This window comes from Nannospalax galili, unplaced genomic scaffold (genome assembly GCF_000622305.1).
Source record: "Nannospalax galili isolate Female #2095 unplaced genomic scaffold, S.galili_v1.0 scaffold762, whole genome shotgun sequence".
NCBI lineage: Eukaryota > Metazoa > Chordata > Mammalia > Rodentia > Spalacidae > Nannospalax > Nannospalax galili.
In genome coordinates, this window is record NW_008350126.1 from 3,653,389 (window position 1) to 3,671,884 (window position 18,496).

Consider the following 18,496-nt stretch of genomic DNA (forward strand, 5'->3'; position numbering starts at 1 on the left):
GAGAGAGAACAATGGTCAGAGCACACAGAAGCACACTGCTTCCTGAGTCAGGAGACTGCAGGTGCACTCTCCTGTCAAGGCCAGCGGTTGGTGTTGGTGGTCTTCCTCCATTGCGCTCAACCTTACACAATTAAGCTGGGTTTCTCACTTGATTGAACCGCAAGCTCACCAATTAGCCAGTCTGGCTCGGTTTGCTTTCTGCCTGTTTCTGCCTCCTGAGCTCTGGGATTACAAGTAGGCCACCATACCAACGTGGCATTTCCATGTGCTGGGGATCCGAAGTCTGACAAGCACTTGACTCATGGAGTCCTCTCCCCAGCTCCTCTACATTGCATCTCAATCCAAAAGATCATCCAATTAAAAATATTAGATTCACATTTATCCCCTCGGCCAGATGTAAAAGGACACCTAAGAACTAAATCTGTCTGGGAGTACAGCCTTCTCTAGGGTAGTGCTGAGACTGAGCTCCCACAGGGCACAAGCCTCATTATTCTCAGAGAGGGGTCTGCTTCTCCATGACCCAGACTCACCTTCTGAAGGAACCTAGGTGTGTCAGTCTGCCATGGTGCAACCATTGTCTTTGCTGAGGACACAGCTGTCCTTTTCAGTCTGTTGCCCATGCCGAGGGAGGAGTTTGCGAATGCATGTCAAGTGGGTGGCACCAAGCCCCACTGACAGTGTTAGCTCCTCTCTAGCCCAAGTTTCAGTCATGGCTGCTTATCAGTGTGCTGCTGAGCCACAGACAGCTTTCCTTTCCCCTGCTTAACTTGAGGGAGAGGAACTGAGGACTGTCGGATCTTTAAGTTGGGTGGCCATGCACCACCTGCTCCCTTCAAGGATCTAGTTTGCTGAATGACATACTGTGGAGTCAACAGGATTTGAAGCTCAGAAAATAAATTTCCACGTTTCCACCTAGTATCTTAGTCGTTGACTATGCTGTAACAGATCCAGCATGGAGTTTGTGAATTGTACTGAGGTATTCCACATAATTTGCATAAGTGCTAATTAAAATGTTTCTTTCATTTGAATTTTAGGGACCTGTTGCAATGCGAGTGGCAAAATTAGCAATTAATCAAGGGATGGAGGTAAGTCCTTAAGATCGTTGCTGAAATGGAGAGTCAGACTGCATTTAGATGAGCCTTGTCTCAACTCCAAAATAGAGCCGTTTCCATGGGGTCCTTTCAGCATCATGACCACAGACTTCTGAATCTCCTTGCAGCCTGTGGCATCTTGTTTTCTTTGCCATTGAGTTAGTGGAGTCTAGCGAGGCCTTCACTAGCTCAGTTAGTAGAGCAGAGGACTATAGTGGATGGAGTTAGTGGGGTCATCAGCTGGTCAGTAGGAGGAAGTAGACAAAGGTACTCTGATTCCTCGGCCAGGAGGTCACACATCTAAGCATCTTGGGGCAAGCCGTCCAACCCCATTCTGGGTGTGGCTGTCTATCGCACTTCTCAGCATGTGTACAGAGAGAAGCACAAAGTCATACCTATCTTTAGAGTGTTTGTGTGCCACCTTGGGAGCATGACTTCGAAGGTGACGGACCCTGGGCTGGAGGGTGGATGGTAGACAATGCAGGTTCTCACAAACTTTGGAGTGTGTGTGTGTGTGTGTGTGTGTGTGTGTGTGTGTGTGTGTGTGTATGTGTGTGTGTGTGTATGTGTGGTATATACAGTTGTATGTGCAGATGTGTACATTTGTGTGTACACAGGCCAGAAGAGGGTGTCAGGTGTTCTCTGTCATGATCTACTGTATACCCTTAAGGCAAGGTCTTTCTGGAACCTGGAGCTTGTGTGTATGTGTGTGTGTGTGCTTGTGTGTGTGTGTTTAGTTTTGTTTTTGACTAAGCTGGCAGGCAGCAAGCCCCAGTGATCCTCATGCCTCTACCCTTCTCAGTGATAGAACTACAGGCATGTAACTACGCCTGGCTTGTTACTTGAGTGTTGGGATCCAAACTGAGGCCCTCATGCTTGCACAGCATGTGCTTTTACTAGCTGAGCCGTTTCTCCAGCTCAGCTTTGGGTGGAGGTTGGGGGTTGAGGGCTGGGGTGTTGGGTTTTTGTTGTTGTCTTTTTTTAAGGAGACAAGGTCTCACTATGCAGACCATTTGAAGCTGGCCTCTACCTCAGGCTGCCTCTGCCTTCTGAGTGGGATTAAAGGGATGCCCTACCTACCATACCCTCAACTTTGAATTTGTGTGTGTGTGTTGTGGGGGGCAGGGGTTGGGTTTTTTTGTGGCTTTTTTTTGTTTGTTTGGTTTTTTTTTTGGTCTTTTTGAGACAGAGTCTCCCTGTAGCCCCAGCTGGCCTTGAACTCACAGAGATCTACTCGTGCGGGCCTCTGCCTCCCAAGTGCTGGGACTAAAGGCCTATGCCACCATGCCCTGCGGTTTTTGGTTGTTTGAAACAGGGTCTCCTTGTATCCCCAGCTGGCTTGGAACTCGCTATATAGACCAGGCTAGCCTTGATCTCACAGAGATCCTCCTGCCTCTGCCTCCAAAGTGCTGAGGGTAAAGGTATGCACCACCATGCCCTGAACTCAACTTTGAATTTTTAATGACAGCTTTTGTATCTTGGTTTAATTGTGGGAGTTTGAAAAGTCATTTTTCTCTTGGCAGACACAGGGTTCTCTACAGCATTCTTGGCTATGTGCCAGTGCAGAGTGTGTTTGGTTGTAGTAGATTCAGCTTTATAAAATTACAAGTATTTGCTTTATTTTGATGCTTTAATAATATTAACAGTGTTTGTGGAAGGCACCTTGGGCAGCCCTTACATGCCAGGCTTTACCTCTTTCTACTAGCATTTTATAAGTCTTCGTTTCCTCCTCACAATGCCCTCCCAGGCCCTTTGATGAGTACTACAGCTAGCCCCTTGCTCAGACATGCCTCACATGTTACATAACTACTAAGTTACCGAGCTCCCAAGGTGGGGAGTCCGGATGTGAATTCAGAAGCTGGTTACAAACCTCAAATTGACCATATTTCTGTCATTTGGGGATGGGGCTATTAAATTTCAGTTTATATTGACTCTGCCATATTCTGCTAAAATAAACTATTTTTATCCACAGGTCGACTTAGTAACAGGGTTAGCCATAGAAGAAGCCTGTTATGCTCAGGTATGTAACACAGTTGCAGATCCAGCGAGCATGTACCCTTCCAGGTTATGTTTAGTCTGTGCTAATTCAAATGTATCATATTTCAATGACGAGTTTATCGTCACCCCCATGGTACCTATGGGTTTTAAGTAGTAGTTTCTGTGACTTTGCATGAGTGCCTACCATGTGGCCATAGTGGTGCTTGAGGCTCACTGGCTTTGTCTGAGGTTCTGAGCCTTCTTTCCTCACTGAAAAAGAAAACTGTATGATTCTATCAGTGGATGGGGAAAAAGCCTTTGTCAGATCGATCACACACTCATGATAAAACTCCTGGCAAACTACGAGTAGAGTAGAACTTGTATAGTTTGACAGGAAAGTTCATGTGAAGAATGTGCAGACATTGTACTTAAGTTGGAAGCAGTGTGATGTCCTCTCAACACCATGCTGAGAGTCCTAGCTAATGCTAAGAAGAAGAAATATACAGTGTACATATTGAAAGGGAAAGGTGAAATTGCTCACTGCTGACGTGACTGTCTAAGGAAATTCCAAAGAATCAACAGCTGACTTACAGCAAGATTACACATCAGCTGCTTCCCTATATACCAGCAATAAGAAATAAACAGATAACAGTATCAGGGGCTAAAGAGATGGCTCAGAGGTTAAGAGTGCTGGCTGCTCTTGCTGAGAACCTGGGTTTAATTCCCAGCACCTACATGGTGGCTTACAACTACCTGTAATTCCAGTTCCAGAATATATGACACCCTCTGCTGGCCTATGTGGGCACAGCATGCATGTGGTACACTTACATACATGCAGATAAAACTCATACACATAAAAATAGTTCTTTAAAAAATGTATATCACTATTTACCTTAGCAATCAAAAATTAAAGTTATAAGTCTAACAAAATATGTATAAGATCTAGAAGAGAAAAATATGAAACACTGGTAGAAGTCACACTGTATAAGTAAATACCCATGAGGAAGAAGACTCAATATTACTAGAAAGTCAGTTCTTTCCAACTTCATCTATATGTTTAATTCAGTCACACACACACACACACACACACACACACACACACAATCTCAGCCAGTTACTCTATGAGTATTCACAGACTGACTTAGAACTTGCAAAGTCCAAAGACCCAGAAGTCAGCACAGTATTGCCAGAGAACGAAGCTGGAAAACTGCTATTACCTGACCTTGTGACTTACCATAAAGCTGCCATAATCAGACTTTGTGGCTTTGCTGAAAGAACAAATCAGTAGACAGAGGAACAGTGCTGGTACACCTGGACACCCACGTGCAGAGTCCCTAGGAACTGATGCTGGCACACTAGGGCATCCGTATGCACAGACAGTATGAGGTGAGCAACTGCAAAATGTGCAGATGGTGATGCAGGAAGAAATACCAGCCTTGGGTTTGGCTGCCTCATCCACAGGAGAAAAAACTAGTAGGCCCGATGTTATTAAAATAGCTTCCCAGTAGAAGACCCTGCTGAAAGGATCAGAGGACACAAGTTGGAAGAGAATCTTACCAGAACATATTATCCAAAGTACCTAGGGAACTTTTAAGAAAATGGAAAACCCCATTTAAAGATGGACAAAGAGATATGAGTAGCCACCTTGTCGAAGCAGATTAGGCTGATGGCAAACAGCCATGTGGAACGATGTTGGAAACAGCTGTGATTTGGGAACTGCAGATTAAGGAGCGAGATGTCAGTATGGTGTACTAGAGGATGCAATTCAGACCAATGGGACACAAAGGCATGTGGCTGTGGGGGTGCTAGTGGCTCAGCCGTTGTGAGATGGGTGGCAGTTTGAGGTTAGGCTGAGTGCATTCCAACCTTGTTGCCCAGTACCTGTGCCCCTTGGTGCTGGCCCAGATATGTGAAAACATGTCCACACAAAACCTGCCAGCAAACTTTATTCCTAATTACTAAAACTCAGAAGCAGTCAAGATGGCCTTCAGAGCCAGGCCTGGTAGAACATGCCTGTAATCCCAGCAAATTCAAGACTAGGCCGGGCTATCTTGGGAGTTTGAGGCGAGCCTCAACTATACAGTGAAACCCTGTCTCAAAAATAAAAGATGCCCTTCAGTAGGCAAATACTCTATTTACTTCAATAAATGAATAATCTGTTCATGACTATAATAGATCTGTACAGTGGAGTATTACACAGTGATAAAAAGGATCTGTCAAGTGAGAAAATGGTATAAGGAACCTCTCGTTCATGGTGTAGGTAAAAGGATTCAGTCTAAAAGTATTTCGTACTGAATGATTCCAATTCAGTTCTGTGACATTATGGAAAAGGCAGAACTGATAGTTTTGAGTGACAGGTCAGGAATGAAGGATGCTTAGGGCAAGTGGACCATCCTGTACAATACTGTGATGGTGAACATGGCATCATGCCTCATCAAAACCCACAGCACATGCAAACTCCAGAGCCCTGAGGAGACAGAGACTCTGAAGTAGCTTATATGCACTGCCTCAGCCACATGGCAGCTGTGCACACCAGTGCAGGCTATGCAAACAGGAGGGCTGGAGAGGGTTATGGGAACTCCACCTTCTGAACTTTTCCTTTGTTTGTTTAAATTTTCAAAGCATATTTGAAATGGAAAAAAAATTGATTAAAACTAATTTAGCTACATGCTTAGACTTGCTGAAATGACTAGTAAGACCCCCAGCAGGTTCCAGCAGGCTTTCTGAAGTAATACCTGGTAAACTTTTACTATTGGGTCTTTGATTTTTAGTGTGTATAATGTTCTGTTTTTCTAGACCATTTCAACGAAAGACAGACTTGAAGGTCTTCTTGCTTTTAAAGAGAAAAGACCCCCTCGCTATAAAGGAGAATAGGAGGAGCAGAACTCACGATGCCCCTGGGATGAGCATCATGCTGGCAGCGTCCTTAGATCCACTCCATGCCCGGCACGTGGAATCCCAATGACCAAAGTGGAGAGCAACGTCTTGCTACGTCTGGAGCAGGCCCAAGTGCTCCAGCCACTGTGTATCATGCCATATTTATTCAGATTTATAAAGCTAGTAGTGTATATTGTCAGAAATACATTCAAATTAGGTGTGTTTTTAATCTTTCCTGCATATGAGGCTTTCTGTTCTTAATTTTTTAATGTGAATAATTTATATATTGCAGTCTAGGGAATAACTGATTATGTCTACTGTGCTGCATTAAGAAATTAAAAGTATTTCTGTATACCAAAAATGTGAAGTTATACCAAATAAATTTCCTAAGTGATTATGTACATATGAATGCACATGTCCATCTCAACCTGGAAAAGTTGGTAAATATTCTGAGTGAAACTCCCTGATGTAAATAAAGTCAGTGCAAAGAAGACGAGAATTTGCCTCTTACCCATCTTTTTAGAGTAAATTGTGGCCTGTTGGGTCTCAGGAAGGTTTTCTGCGCTGATTCTGCCAGGCAAAATTCTTTCTGCTCACAGTAGCCCTGGACTCCATGTGAAGGGTATCCAAGACCAAAGCGCCCTGAAGCCCCAGGAAGCCAGGGCTAGATAGAGCAGTGTCCTGGGATTGGGCATCGGAAGTGATGTAGGGCCTGCTGCCGTGAAGACACTACCCCTTCCTTCAGGTCCACAATGGGCACAGCAGCCTTTTCTCTTGGCAAACTCTGGCCTTCTTGTGAGAAAGCATCCAGGAAAGGAGAGGCTTGGGGTGTGTCTGAGTCTGGGCAGGCCTAGGGAGGATGTGTGGGAGACACAGGAAATAGCTGTAGAATTAACCCAGAATGGAAGGACAGCTTTGTGATGGTGTCATTGTGCCTGCATCCTGCACACACCTGCCTCAGCATTAACATCCTCATTCCTAGGCTGCTCTGCTGTTTAGAAGCATGCAGATGTGATTTTCAAAATCCTAAAACTATCATTTTCTAATTTGTGAGGCAGCCTCTCTGTCTCAGTTCTAAAATTCTTAATAGAGACAACAGTGGACCAACAACCATCACCTGACCCACAGCCACTGTCTCTCCTGACGAGGGTGACAGCTGCCAACCTCACAGATGCCTGTGGACCAGGGCAAGGGCTGCTTCCTTACCACCCAGCCTCCACATCCACCTGATAGCTCAGCTGGTTGCATCTTATACAGAGGAGCTCATTAAAAACTCACTCAGCTCTCTGACGATCCCAGCTGATGGTGTGCATGCTTGCATGTTTATTGGTAAAGCACCTGAGCTGTCTCTCATGCATAACCTGAGAAAGAATGGCACTTCTTGTTTTCTTAGCCCATCAAAGATTACAGGGCCATATTGTCCTGTCCGTTACATACTAAAATGTCACTGGCATAAATGGAGAGATGGCTCAGTGGTTAAGAGCACTGGCTGCTCTTGCAGAAGACCCAAGTTTGCTTCCCAGCACTTACATGGCAGCTATCAGCAGTCTGAAACTCCAGTTCTAGGGTATCCAACACCCTTTTCTGGCATCTGTGGGCATTGCATGCACAGGTACACTTACATGCAGGAAAGACACTCATACACAAAAATAAAATATCACTTGTATTTTCACTGAGGTGAAATGATTGTGTTAATGGGAAAGGGGTTATGTGGATTCATGGGCCAGGCTCCAGTTGCTGGTTGAGCCTTATTTGATTTCTTCAGTCCTAAGGCATTAAAAGTCAGGTCCTGCAGTGATTTGAGATGGGGAAGCATGGGGAAGGTGCTTGGTTCTCTGTATAGTTGCCTTGCCCTGTTTTTTTGTCTTCTGAGAGCAGTCCTGCTGGTGAGCAGTCCTGACAGCCCTAAGTCCAGCCTTTCTGGAGGGCTGCCTGTACCTGCAGCCTTTGCCCTTCAGTGTGTGTGCATGCATCCTTGGAACTACATCTGTTCTTTTTGTTGTATTTTTCTGTTTTAAGACAGTTTCACATAGCTCAGGCTGGTCTTGAACTCACTACATAGCCAAGAATGATACTGAACTTCTGCCTCCTACCTCTGCCTTCCAAGCACTTCACCATACTGGTGCTATGCATTTGCTGGGATGGAACCCAAGGCTTCATGTATGCTAGGCAAACTGTCCACCTACTGAACTACAACCCCAGCCTCTGAATCAGCTAGAACTGTTGGCTTTATCTGTATGTTCAAATTAGGTTAAAGAAGGTACCAAAAGGGAGATTGAGTCATCAGACACAGTTGTAATTCAAGTGATGAAAGAAAGCAAAGATGAAAAGCATTTCACTTTACCTCAGTATGACATCTGTGGTTCAAAAGTAATAACTTGCCTGCAAAAGACAGAGTCCAGTGACTGGAGTTCTAAGGCAGGACAAGAGTGCTGAATCCAAGATGAGAATCGGATGTTCACTGGGTGTCGTGGTGCATGCTTGTATGCCTAGTACACAGGAAGCCAAGGCAGGAGAATCTCAAGTTGTGATCTACCATGAGGCTCTTGTCTCAAACAAAGGAGTGGGAGACTGAGTGGTGAAGAGCACTTGCTGCTTTTCCAAGGACACATGTTATGTCCGCAGCACCCATGTTGGACAGCTAGCGACCACCTGTAACTCCAGCTCCCCTTTTCTGGCTTCTGCAGGCACAAGCATACACGCACGCATGCACACAGTTAAAAAATCTTTGAAAAAGTTATTTTGTTATTTCTGTGTATGTGCGCATGAGGACTGGTGGCTAGAGGGCAAAAGAGGGCGTTGGATTCCCAGAGGTGGTTACAGGTGGTTGTGAGCTGCCTGGTATGAGCGCTCGAGACCAAACTTGGGTTCTCTGAAAGAGCGGCAAGTGTTCTTCACCTCCGAGCCATCTCATCACCCCAACATAAGCCTTTTTCCTTTAAAAAAAAAAAAAAAGAGCAGGAAGAAGTCTGATTTCCTGGGGGGGGGGGGTTGGGTGACTTAAAAGATTATTTCAAGGGCTGGAGAGTTGGCTCAGTGGTTAAGAGCACAGACTGCTCCTGCAGATGGCCTGGGTTCGAGTCTCAGCACCCACACGGCAGCTAACAACCGTCCTAACTCCAGTTCCAGGGGATCTGATACCCTTTTCTGACCTCCACGTGCATTGCACAACATGGGTGCACCTATACATACGCAGGCAATACACTCATACACATAAAATAAAAATAATATCATGTTAAAAATTATTTTTAAAAAGATCATTTCAGAGTCTTGTTTTCTATAATGATGGATCTGGTTTTCCCATAAATCAAGACTTACCCCCTGAAGGGTGTGGTGATGCGGACACAGGTGGATCTCTGGGAGTTTGAGGCCAGCCAGGGCTATATAGTGAAATCCTGTCTCAAAAAAAAACCTAAAATAGGACCTGGAGAGATGACTAAGTGGTTAAGAGCACTGGGTGCTCTTGCAGAGGACCTGGGTCTGCGTCCCAGCACCTACATGGCAACTGACAACCAGGAGATTCAACGTCCTCTTCTGACCTTTGCTGGCATTGCATGACACAGGTGCAGGCAATACACTCACACACATTAAAATTAAACATAAAATGACACCCCGTTTAGCCATCAAATACGCCTTATAAGGCAGGATCATTTTCCCTGCAGCACTTAGGACAGTGCTTTAGAGCGGTGTGTTAGCTCTTGAGTGCAATACCTGTAGGAAACTATTTTCCTGTGGGCTTGTCACTGGCTGACTACTGGCCCTTTTCCTCACTTGACCTTAACTTCCATTTTGGTAACATGCCCTACATTGGCCCTCTCTTAAGGTCCAAAGATCTTGGCAGGTTGACATTTCTAAATAATCAGTCCAGTATTTGTCTACTGACCTAGTTAAATGTTAATCGACAAGTATGTTTGTGTTTATTGGGCTTTATCAAAATACCAATAAAGATTATTTTCTCATAGTTCGTGGTAAATTTGTCACAAAAGAAAAAACATTTGAAAGTTACTCGTTTCTAATACTCTGAAAAATTCAGAGCTACTTTATGTTAATGAAACAGGACACAGATTGTGATTTGGGGTATTTTAGAAGGTGGGGAGGAGGGCAATTTAAACCCTTTGCTCAAAATGCACCTTTGCATTTTCACAGTCCTGCCCTTGAGAAAAGTCCAAAACTTGGCTCTCTATGGAGGACACTCCCTGAATATCAGACAGATGATGGGTGATGGTTATTTTCCAAAATTGTCAGGCCAACAAGAGAGAACTGTGGACTTGATGGTGAAATTGGAGGGATCCAGAGGCAAACAGTGTACATACAGAGCATGGCGGGGGGGGGGGGGGGGGTTCCGTTCCCGGAAGGCTTTCACACTTGCAGGAGGCTGGCTGGTGGGAAGGTGGCCCTTCCTAGGTAAATGGCAGTTCTCTGAGGAAAACAGCTCACAGGAACCAGCATGGGTGGCCGTTCATTGTCAACTAACAGAAACAGCACTGAGCTGGCAGTGTGACTGAGTGGTGAGTACATGCCTGGCATGCAAACAGTCCTAGCGTCAACCCCTAGTGCCACAGAATGAAGCAGTGTTACATGGGGTATTTTAAGGGGACATTTTGACAATGAGGGTTGGGTGGTCATCATGGTGATGACAACCCTTTGTACCTACCCAGTGCTTTTGGGGTACTGTTACTCTCTGGGACATCTCCCAAAATGACCCTCACTGTAGGCCTCCTGTGGTGCCCAGAGGAGAACAGTACATAAAGCCCCACGTGGCTGAGTCAGGATTAGAACTTGGAGCTGATGCTTCGGCACTTGCAAACAGCCAGACAGCATACCCACATAACTGAAGGCTGCCATCCTTTGCCCTGATTGTTCAGCCATCTCGTGACTTGGAGAGATAAATGTGCTTATCAAATGATGACATGGCAAGTGGAAGAATTGACGCCCCCCTCTGGCCACTCCCCTGCATCAGGCCTGCATGTACTCTCACCCTAGTGTTCAAAAGGACCTTGGGAAGCTATTGTCAATTTCTGTTTTAAGAAACAGAGTCAGGAAGTAGGAGCTGTGCTGGGTACTGTGTTCACCCTGGTGTTTCATGACAACAGTGAGTACCTGGAGAGTTGTAGTGGACACAAAAGGTACATGGGCTCTTCTGGGAAGCCCAGGGTGACTGAGTGCTGGCCTCGCATCCCACTGTGCCCCGCAGAGTCACCCCTAGAGCATGTGTGGAGCCACTGCTCATGAAGAAGCCCCCTCTGGGTCAGGACCACCTGGGCACATTTCATCAAGGGTAATATGTCTCACTCCTCCATCCTGGTGACCCTCACCTGGAGTTTGGGTCCAGTTCCTAATGTCATAGTTTTGGGTATTCATAAAGTCCTGCTGGTTTTTCTGAAAGGCACTCGGGAGCTCTTGGGCAAGGTTTGGCTTCCTAGATACCAGCAGTGAAGCCATGGGCCACCTTCTGTCTTTGTCAGGGAACTGAGTAGTTGCTGATCTTTGCAGGGTCCCAGTCAGATTGGATCTGGTCTACATAAAAATGCTTCATAATTAGAAGGCCGCATTCAGCTGAGCTGATGGTTCTGTTTGTACTTCATGTTTCAGAGGAGACGAGCTGGCCAGAGAGATGGGCATTATAACCATAGCCAGTTTGGGGATATACCTAAGAACTTAGGTGGGTCACCCTGGGAAAGAAAAGTGAAGAGAAGTTTGGTGACCGCTGCCAGGGAGCTGCAGTGTGAACCCAGGGTTTTCAGAGGCTCTTATGGGTCAGGAGGAAGCTATAGAACCGCCCCCTCCCTGCATCACAGCTGCCCAGTCCCTAGAGATGAGGATGAAGGCAGCAGAGCCAGCAGCTTGCCCATCCAAGCTGCCCTGCGTCTCCAGTGTAAAGCAGAAAAAGGAGCGTCCCAGGCAGGGCTGCTGGGCACCAAGTTGTAGAGGGTGGAAATGAAGGCTGGTTCTTGTGTGGAGGGCAACAGCTTGCCCCCTCAGCATGGAGGCAGATGAAGTGTGAAGCATGGCCTTTGTGTAGATACTGGTCAGCAGTGGTCAGCCCTCAGAAGTGAGGAAAAGAGGTGGAGCCCAGGATGCTTCTGATTGGCCTCTGTGGCCCTTGGGGTAATCTGCATTGCAAGGCATTTTAGTTTTAAAAAAGGCATCATTTGGGACTGGGGAGATAGCCTAGTAGGTAAAGAGGGCCTGAGTTCAGACCTCAGAATTCACGTAAAAAAGCTGGATGTGGGGAGGCAGAGACGGGGATCTCTGGGGCTTACCGACCAACCGGCCTAGCCTATTTGGATGAGCTCCAGGCCAATGAGAAAACCTGTCTCATAAAACAAGATGGATGGTGCTTGAGGAATAATAGTCAAGGTTGTTCCTTGGTTTCTACACACACACACACACACACACACACACACACACACACACACACACACAAGTCCTCATCTGCTTGAATGGGATATTTACAGCACCAGTTTTGGGGGCCAGGTATATGGATTGACCTGGAGAAAAACACCACATCTTTTCATCACCCACTGGGGTTCACATGGACTCCCTTCTGCTCTCTGTGTCTGAGAGGAGACAGTGGAGGGCCACCTGGGCAGGAGCCATGTTGGACTGAGGCACGCAGGTATCCTGCCTAGGGCTCCAACCACCTTCCAATCTTGTCAAGGTGCCTTAAGTGGCCTGGGCCCTGAAGCCTTTAGAAAACCTGCCAGTCGAGGCTGTCTGCACACAGCCTGCGGAGCTGTTTCAGAGCAAGCCCCTGCACCTCCCCAGAGAAACAGCAGCTGCTTGTCATCAAGCTGTGACTGGTGGTGATGTTCCTGAGAAGGTTCTAGAGACATTTGAAAGTTGGCAGCTGCACCCTATTGACCTTTTCAAAAATAATCTGAGTCACTTTCACTTTCAGCCTCTGACCATATTGAATGAATCTTTTGTGCAGTTCACAGAAAGTGAAGTGTTTGGGCAAGTGAGATAAGTCCAACGCCAAATAGCCTCTCTCAGGTTGAGTAATATTTCTTTTTGAGTTGTCTATTAACACTTTCCTAAAACATGCTTTTTATGAAGCCTAGAACATGCTTAAGAGGGGCTGTCATCTGAATGATTTAAAAATGTAACTTTGCAATTTGTGTGCCATATTAAAGAGACAGGCAGTGACAGTGACATTTAATTTGACAGGAGGAAATGCTGATCATGGATAGATGAGATGGGTATGTTCTTGTTTGGAGGACAAGGTCTCATGTAGCCTCTGCTGGTCTGGAACTTACTACATAGCTAAGGATGACCTTGAACTTCTGATCCTCCTGCCTCCACCTCCCCTGTACTGGATTACAAGCATGAACCACCAGGCCTGATTTATGCAGTGCTGGGGATCAAACCCAGGGTTTTGTGTTAGGCAGGCACTCCACCAAATAAGGCACATCCCAGCCCCAGTGCATTTATTTTAGTACCTCACAGTGCCTCTGCTGGCTTGGCACACTGAGTTACTTGCTTTTTGTCTGGTCTTCTTGGGAATGTCTGTTGTAATTTGGAATTTTTAATCTGCTCTGGTGTAATGACAGACACAGAGTGTTTATCCTGGCCCATCAAATGGCTCTGGTGCTCCAGAGAGCAACTGTAACATGTGATGTGACATTCATATACCCTCTGTGCTCACGTCACTCACTGTAACTTGCGGTTTATATATGCCCATGTAAGCTTCCTGTGTACCTACGAAAGTGTCTGTTGAATTTCCTGAAAAAGTTGAACAGATTTAATTTTAAGTTGTGCTTGAATTTCTCCAGGTATAAACCCATTTTCAACAGTAGGGGTGAGGGACCAAGAAAAAGGCTGGTCTTGGCTCTGCTCCAGGTCTACATCTCCAGCTCTGTGATCATCTACAGACACAGGGTGGAAGGCCACACCTGTGCAGCACAGCCCAGCTCATCTGCTCAACAGACCTAGAATGAGGTACTCAGAGCCCAGGTTCTTGGACCAGAGTCCTCCACTTACTCCAGGGATTCCCTGCCTGGACCTCCTGGGCCCTGGGATTACAGGCGGGCCACCATACCTGCCTACTGTGTATGTGTGTGCTGAGGATCCAAATTCTGATTCTTACACTTGCATAGCAAGCCTTTTATTCACTGAGCCGTCTCCCCATGCCCTCTACTTTTCTCAAAGCTTTTATCCTGAAGGAATGTTGAACTTTATCAAAAGCCTTTTCTGTATCTAGTGAGATGATGCTGTGATTTCTGTCCATGAATCGTTTTAAGAGTTGTTTCATGGGGCTAGAGAGATGGCTCAGCAGTTAAGAGCACTGGCTGCTTTTGCAAAGGACCCAGGTTCATTCCCAGCAGCCACATGGTAGCCAACAACCATTCTAAACTCCAATTCCAGGGGATCCGACACCCTCTTCTGGCCTCTGTGGGCATTGCACTCATGGGTGCCCTTACATAAGGTCTAGAGTTTGAACAACACACCCTTGATCAGTGAGTTACTAAAGAAACTAGCAAATAACTTAAAAAGTATCTAGAAACAAATGAAATGAGAGCAGAACTTACTGGAATGCTGGGTTGCTGCAAAGGCAATGTTAAGAGGGCAGGTCATAGGTACGAGAGACATCTCAAAGAAATAACCGAGGGGTACACTGCAAAGTCTTAGAAACACAGACAAAAGCAAATCCCTGCTGTCAGATATAAAAATGGTTGTTTCTGCCCTTTTCCTGCTTCTGTTTGTTTGGTATATATTATTCCATCCTTTGACTTTCAGGCTCTGTGAGTCTTTGCCAGTGAGGTGTATCTCTTAGAGTAAAGCAAAAGAAAGAAATAAAGGAATACAAATAGGAAACAAAGAAATCCAGTTATCCTCACTACAGATGGTGAGGATACAGCAGAAAACATAGACCTGATAAGCACGTTCAGCAAAGTAGCAGGATACAAAACCAATATACAAAAATCAGTAGCTTTTCTCTATATCAATAATTGAACATGTCTAAGAAGAAGTTGGGAAAATAATCCCTTTCAGGATAGCCTTAAAAAGTACCTGTTAATAAACCTGACTAAAGAGGTGAAAGACCTCTACAATGAAAATGCTTAAGAAATTGAAGAAGACACTAAAAGATGGAAGATCTCCCATGCTCATAGACCAGCAGAATTAATATAGAAAAAGTGGTCATGTTACTTAAAGTGAGCTACAGATTTAATACAAGCCTCATCAAAATTACAACAGCATTCTTCACAGAACTAGAGAAAACAATCCTGAAAGTCATTTGGAAGCACTAAAGAGTCTATATAGCCAAATCAATACTAAGCAAAAAAGAACTAAGCAGAGGGTATTACGAACCTTGCCTCAAGTTACACTACAGAGCCATAGTGACAAAAGCAGATAGACAAAAGCAGAGGACCTAGAAACAAACCCATACAGTAATAGCCACCTGATTTTAGATAAAGGTATCAAAAACATAAATGGTTTTTAGCACTCATAAATGTTTTTAACCAAACATAAATGGTTTTTAACAAGTTGTGCTGGGGAAACTGTATGTTGCATGTTAGGTGGTGCACACACACCTTTAATCCCAGCACTCGGGAGGCAGAGGCAGGCGGATCTCTGTGAGTTCAAGGCCAGCCTGGTCTACATAGTGAGTTCCAGGACAGCTGGGGATACAGGGAGACCCTGTCTTAAAAAGACAAAAAAAAAATTTAAAACAAAATCCCTATCTCTCACCCTGTACAAAAATCAGCTCAAAATGGATCAAAGGCCTTAAGTGAAACCTGAAACTCCATAACTGCTAAAGTAAAACAGAGAAAACACTTCAAGATGTAGGTATAGGCAAGAATGTTTATGAAAAGAACTATATCATAGTGTTATGTCACCTTGACAGACTCTAAAATCACCTGGGAGACTGGCCTCTGGGATGCCTGTGGGAGATTATCTTGATTACATTAGTTGATATAGGAAGACTTACCTTAATTGTAGAGGGAACCATTCCCTAGAGGGGATCCTGGACCACGTAAGATGGAGAAGGCAAGCTGAGTATTAGCACGCATGTGTTCATGGCTCTCTTCCTTCCTGTTGTGAATGCAATGTGACCAGCTGCTTCAGGCTCCTGCTGCTTTGACTTCCTGCTATCACAGATGAACCCTTAAACTGTGAGCCAGACTGAACCCTTTCTCCCTTAAGCTGCTTTTGTCAGGGTAGTTTATTACAGCAACAGGAAAAGAAGTTAAGACAGCTCAGGAAATAATAGCAAAAATGGACAAATGGAATTAAAAAGCTGCTACGTAGCAAAAGAAACAACTTAGCGAAGACAGACCACAGAATGAGAGAAAATCTTCATCAGCTGTATACATCTGGTAGGATTAATATGTAGAGCATAGAACTAAAAAGAACCAAGCTCCAAATAATCCAATCAATAAAGGACAATTAAAATGAACTTTTTATTATTTTTATTTTATGTGTGTGTGTATATTGCCTGCATGTATGTAAGTGCACCCATGTGGTGCAATGCCCATGGAGATCAGAAGAGGGTGTCAGATCCCCTGGAACTGGAGTTATAGATAGTTGTTAGCTGCCATGTGGGTGTTGGGATTCAAACCCAGGTCCTCTGCAAGAGCAGCCGGCGCTCTTAACCGCTGAGCCATCTCTCCAGCCCCTAAAATGAACTTCTTGAAAAAAAAAAAAAAAACCAAGTATAACTGATCAATACACACATGAAAAATGTTCATCATCCATAGCCATCAGGGAAGTGGGAACCAAAACAACACTGAAGTTCCGTCTCATCTGTCAGAATGGCCGTCATCAAACAGCACACACTGGTGGCAGCCCAACAAAAAGGATGCCGGATGCCCTGCAGCAGGAACGTAAACCAGTGCGGTCAGTATGGAAATCAGCATGGAGGGTCCTACAAAATTGAAAATAGAGCTCCCCTATGACCCAGCTGTACCACTCCTGGATGTGCCCACAGGAATCCAAGCAGCCTACAACAGAGATGCCTGCACATCCCTGTTTACTGCAGCACTATTTACAACAGCCAAGTTACAGAGTCAGTCTAGGTGCCCATCAACAGATGAATGGATAAAGTGTGGTGTACACACAAAATGGAGTACTAGACAGCCATAAAGAAGAATGAAATCATGCTATTTTTCAGAATATGGATCAGACCGGAACTCATTATACTAACCTAAAAACTAGACTCAGAAAGACAAATATTTTGTGCTTGTCTTCATATATGGAACCTAAATTTTACACACACACACACGCACACACACACACACACACACACACACACACACCATGAAAGTAGAAGGGGAACTGCAAACTGCTTGGGAAAAGGAAGGGTAAGGTCAGGATGGGTTAATGAGTGAATGATGCGAAGTACATGGCATACTCTATCAAAAATAGTATGAAACCCATTGCTTTGTATAACAAATATATACCTTTTTTTTTTTTTTTTTTTTTTTTTTTTTTTTTTTTTAAAAAAAAAAAAAAAAAGAGGGCACCAGCTGGCCTGGAACTCACTATATAGACCAAGCAGGGTTCCATCTCTCAGAGATCTGCCTGCCTGTCCCTCCCAAGTGCTGAGATTAAAGGTGTGCACTACTACACCTGGCTACACCACTTTTTTTTTTTTTTTTTTTTTTTTTTCTGTCTTTTTAAGACAGGGTTTCGCTGTAGACCCAGCTGGCCTGAAACTTACTATGAAGACCAGGCTGACCTGGAACTCACAGAGATCCACCTGCCTCTGCCTCCCAAGTGCTGGGATTTGAGGCCTGCGCCACCACACCCAGCCTTACACTGCTTCTTTAAAAAAGTAAAGTTGAAGGAAAATTTAAGCTAACCCAAGATAATAACTGTGCACTTGTCAGTAGTGAACCTGCCCTAAAAAAAGAAAAAAAAAAAAAAAAATCAAAGGGCTGGAGAGATGGCTCAGCAGTTAAGAGCACTGGCTCTTCTTGAGAGGACCCGGGCTCAGTTCCCAGCACCCACATGGCAGGTAACACCCATCTGTAACTCTAATTCCAGGCGATCTGATGTTCTCTTCTGGTCTCTGTGGACATTGTGTAAACATGGTGCACTTACATATAGGTAGGCAAAATACTCATAGTCATAAAATGCAAATAAATAAATTTTAAATCAAGAGAGTGTTTCAGATTAAAATGAAAAGATGCTAGAGAGTAGCTCAAGTTCACATGAAAGAGTCGAGGAGCCCTGGTAAAGGCATTAATTCATAAAAGACAGTGGGAGCAAAAATTTTTCTTTTTACTTCAATTTAGAAAACATTTATTGAAAAGCCTTTAAAGGGACCAGGTTAGGTTCTCTAAGTAGAAGAAAATGAAGCAATATCTTAATGAGACAATAGCACAATGCAAAAAATGAATATAAATTAGGAGAGTGATGGTTATCTAAATGAGGGAGGCATTACAGCTGATTGAGAAGGGATATTTGAGTAGTTCTTGGTAGGAGGGAGCATTTTCATTTTTATTTTATTTTATTTTATTTTTTTAATTTTTACAAAAACTTTATTGAGAATTTCATACATGAATATAAGGTGTTTTGATCAAGTCCATGCCCACTCCCCTCCA

General features: G+C 44.6%; 1 protein-coding gene and 1 long non-coding RNA gene across 5 annotated transcripts in view; both read left to right on the forward strand.

Moving 5' to 3' along the window:
* Auh (AU RNA binding methylglutaconyl-CoA hydratase) overlaps positions 1 to 6,439 on the forward strand; it is a 128,752-nt gene extending 122,313 nt beyond the window's left edge. For all 4 annotated transcript variants that reach the window (XM_029570524.1, XM_029570525.1, XM_017801736.2 and 1 more), the window contains 3 exons: positions 1,035 to 1,085; positions 3,064 to 3,111; positions 5,865 to 6,439. In XM_029570524.1, the coding sequence (XP_029426384.1) occupies positions 1,035 to 1,085; positions 3,064 to 3,111; positions 5,865 to 5,942 (177 nt within the window). In that variant the 3' untranslated portion in view covers positions 5,943 to 6,439. The remainder of the gene's footprint in view (positions 1 to 1,034; positions 1,086 to 3,063; positions 3,112 to 5,864) is intronic.
* A 3,887-nt stretch (positions 6,440 to 10,326) lies between these two features.
* The window catches only part of LOC115072740, a 33,223-nt gene continuing 25,053 nt past the window's right edge, over positions 10,327 to 18,496 (forward strand). The window contains exon 1 of the long non-coding RNA XR_003851763.1: positions 10,327 to 10,453. This is a non-coding gene — a long non-coding RNA (uncharacterized LOC115072740). The remainder of the gene's footprint in view (positions 10,454 to 18,496) is intronic.